At 39.3% G+C, this 3,236-nt stretch overlaps 1 protein-coding gene across 1 annotated transcript; it reads left to right on the top strand.

Annotated features, from left to right (window-relative positions):
• Positions 1 to 208: 208 nt before the first annotated feature.
• On the top strand, positions 209 to 2,373 carry LOC123685278 (piggyBac transposable element-derived protein 3-like). Its single transcript, XM_045624933.1, has 2 exons — positions 209 to 959; positions 2,111 to 2,373. Exons 1-2 carry the CDS (start codon positions 209 to 211, stop codon positions 2,371 to 2,373), a joined length of 1,014 nt encoding a protein of 337 aa, XP_045480889.1.
• Positions 2,374 to 3,236: the final 863 nt, after the last annotated feature.

Here is a 3,236-nt window from a genome sequence, read left to right as displayed (position 1 = left end):
ACAGAATATGCAACTGAAATATAAAATGTTCAAAAGAAGGAGAAATTGCCGATCGCAGTTCTCTGCTTCCTTCATTCATAATACAGACCAAGAAGATAGAGGCTTTCATTGGTCTGCTCTATTTAACAGGCATTTTTAAATCAGGACATGAGCATCTCAGATCTCTATGGCCAATGATGGAACGGGCAGAGACATATTCAGGTGCACTATGTCACTTGCAAGGTTTTCTTTCTTGCTCTCCTGTATTCGATTCGATGATGATAGTACAAGGGAGGAAAGACTGAAGGAAAACAAGTTGGCCGCAATATCTGAGTTATTTAGTCAATTCGTCCAAAATTCAAAGAGTTGTTATTCTCCTTTTCTACATTTGACGATAGATGAAATGCTAGTTCCATTCAGAGGTTGCTGTGGATTCCGAATGTTCATGCCAAGTAAGCCTGCTAAATATGGGATCAAGATACAGCTTTTAGCAGATGCAAAAACCCATTACATGGTGAACTCGGAAATATATTGTGGAAAACAGACACCAAGTAAGGCTTGTTTGGAAAAAGGAGAGAAACTATCCCTTCCAACACAAGTGGTTATGAGGTTGATTGAACCTGTGAAAGGGTCCAATAGAAATATAACTACCGATAATTGGTACACCTCATTAGAACTTGCAAATGCCCTGAAAAAAGAGAAGTTGACGCTAGTAGGTACTTTGAGGAAAAATAAAGCTTTCATTCCACTAGAATTTCTACCGTCCAGAGGAAAGGAAATTGGAAGCTCCCTGTTTGGGTTCACTTCTGATTTGACGATTGTTGCTCATGTTCCGAAGAAAAACAAATCTGTGATTTTATTATCCTCTATGCACTCAGATGATAAAGTTGACGAAAAAAGCAAGAAGCCGGATATTATATTATATTACAACAGTACGAAGGCTGGCGTAGACGCATTAGATCAAAAATGCGCAAACTACAGTACATCAAGAAGAACTCGCAGATGGCCAATGGCAATATTTCACATGATTTTGAATGTTTTGGAGTGAATGCCAGAGTTCTTTAACAGCTTTCACCCACCGGAAAGGAACTAACGAGAATAGACTTCCTGAAAACATTAGCCAAGGAGTTGTGTAGACTACATGTAGTAACCAGGATATCTAACCCTAAGATATCACTCAAACTTCGAAATTTAGCAGCGGACATATTTGATTTTGAGTTTTCCCATCCACTAGAGCCTCAGCCTCGGGTAGGAACTTCGAAAAGAAAGAGATGTGCCATTTGTCCATCGAAAAAAAAACACCTTCTGTTCGATGTGTAAAAAACCGATTTGCAAAGAATGTGCCATAAATGTTTGCCCCTTATGCAAAAATACCAAATAAAATACTTGAGTTGAAAATTAATGTTTGAAAATTATTATTCCCGAATAAAATGTAAAAATATCGTTTGTTTTCTTTTGTTAATATCTATCTAGAAATCGGGTCAAATTGACCCACCGTAGTACTTATGTTACAAAATTTTTGTGTAGTAATTGAGTAGTAATTAGGCTTAATTCACGAAATAATGCTAATAAGAGGTTTTAAAAATCATGGTACTGGCCAGAAAAAAATTACAAAATGATATGACAATTTAACTATATTATCAGCTAAAAAAAACGCACCCAAGAATACATAGAAGCGAAAACTACAAGACCAAAAAACGAGAGATGAGGCATCTTGCTAAGAAGATTAGGTATAGGTAGTATCATAGTCTGTATAAAGAATCCATGGTTATAGTGTTCTGTGTGTATGCAATAAGGGAGAAAACAAAGGTAAATGAGTAAATATTGATACCGTTATTTTTGCGTAATTTCGAAACCTTATTTGTGATACTACTGTGAGAATTGTAATATTTGACTTTGCCGTGGCTCGAGCCTCATAAAAAGAGCCAAAGGGCCGCACGTTGAGTAGGGCTGACTAAGGAGACTGAGTCTCCTACGGAAGGAGAATTATCTTCTGATTGGCACTTGTTTCGATGGAGCATAGTGTGCAAATATTCATTAGACCATAGCTTCCAAAATTGTTGGATTATTCTTTTATGTTGTTCCCAACGCTCAATGGGAGTTTCAACATCCTAATAAGCTAATTCGGCAGCTGCTAACATCGGGGCATCTATCATAAAATGCCCAGGTGTCAGAAAATCTGCAGATTCGGACGGATCTGACGATAGTGGACAAATTGGCCGACTGTTTAATATCGCCTCGATACGAGTGCAGATAGTGGCGAGTTCCTCGAACGTGCAAGCAGTAGTCCCTAAAATTTTGAGGAGAAGCCTCTTGGCCGACTTCACACTGGCCTCCCAAAGACCACCGAAATGCGGAGAATATGAGGGACAAACATCCATTGAGTGTACCTAAGTGACATATTATCGCATATGTCACAATTATTTTCTTTCAGAAAATGTGAAACTTCATTCATATAACGAGAAGTTTTCACAAAGTTGCGCCCATTGTCGGACCAAATTTCTTGAGGTAAACCTCTTCTAGAGATGAATCGGTCTAGGGTTGATAAAAATGCTTTAACTGTAAGTGATGACACAATCTCCAAATGGACTGTTTTGGTGGAAAAACAAACAAATAAGGCAAGATATGCTTTGAACATCGTTGGTTTACGCGAATTGTTTGACCGGTAGGAAAATGCGCCAGCGAAATCTACACCGACCTTGCTGAAAGGACGCGAAATATTCAACCTATGTGGAGGTCAAGGGGCCATTTGAGAGGTGAATGCAGCACCTCGAAATCTTGTATAGGTGATGCATTCTCTAATGCATTTACGAACCAGATTTCTGAGAGAAAAATCCAATAATTTTGCCGAATTAAACTCGACATGATCGTGTTAGGACCAGAATAATAATAATATTATATTATATTATAATAATAATAATAATAATAATAATAATAATAATAATAAATGGGTAGCGGTAGGTGAATTCCTAACGATTCACCTATCAGGAGAGTTGAATCGACTCCTGCCCACCGCAGATTCCAGGAGCTCCCTGACCCGGGAAGCTGAAACCTGTCGAAGGATCCCTGTCCAGGGTAACGGACGAAGCCGTGTGGAAAGCAGCTCAAGAATTCTCCCACCGTAGCTCTGCGGATCGTAAAAAGCGATCAAAGGCCGTCTCCCCCACGACACGGGGGAACCCATGAATGATGGTGAATTTGAGGAATAGGAATATAGAGCCGCTGCCTGAGGTTCGTCAGGGCGTGTCTGGAGCCGG

This window comes from Harmonia axyridis, chromosome 7 (genome assembly GCF_914767665.1).
Source record: "Harmonia axyridis chromosome 7, icHarAxyr1.1, whole genome shotgun sequence".
Classification (NCBI taxonomy): Eukaryota; Metazoa; Arthropoda; class Insecta; order Coleoptera; family Coccinellidae; genus Harmonia; species Harmonia axyridis.
This window is presented reverse-complemented; position numbering and strand designations above follow the sequence as displayed.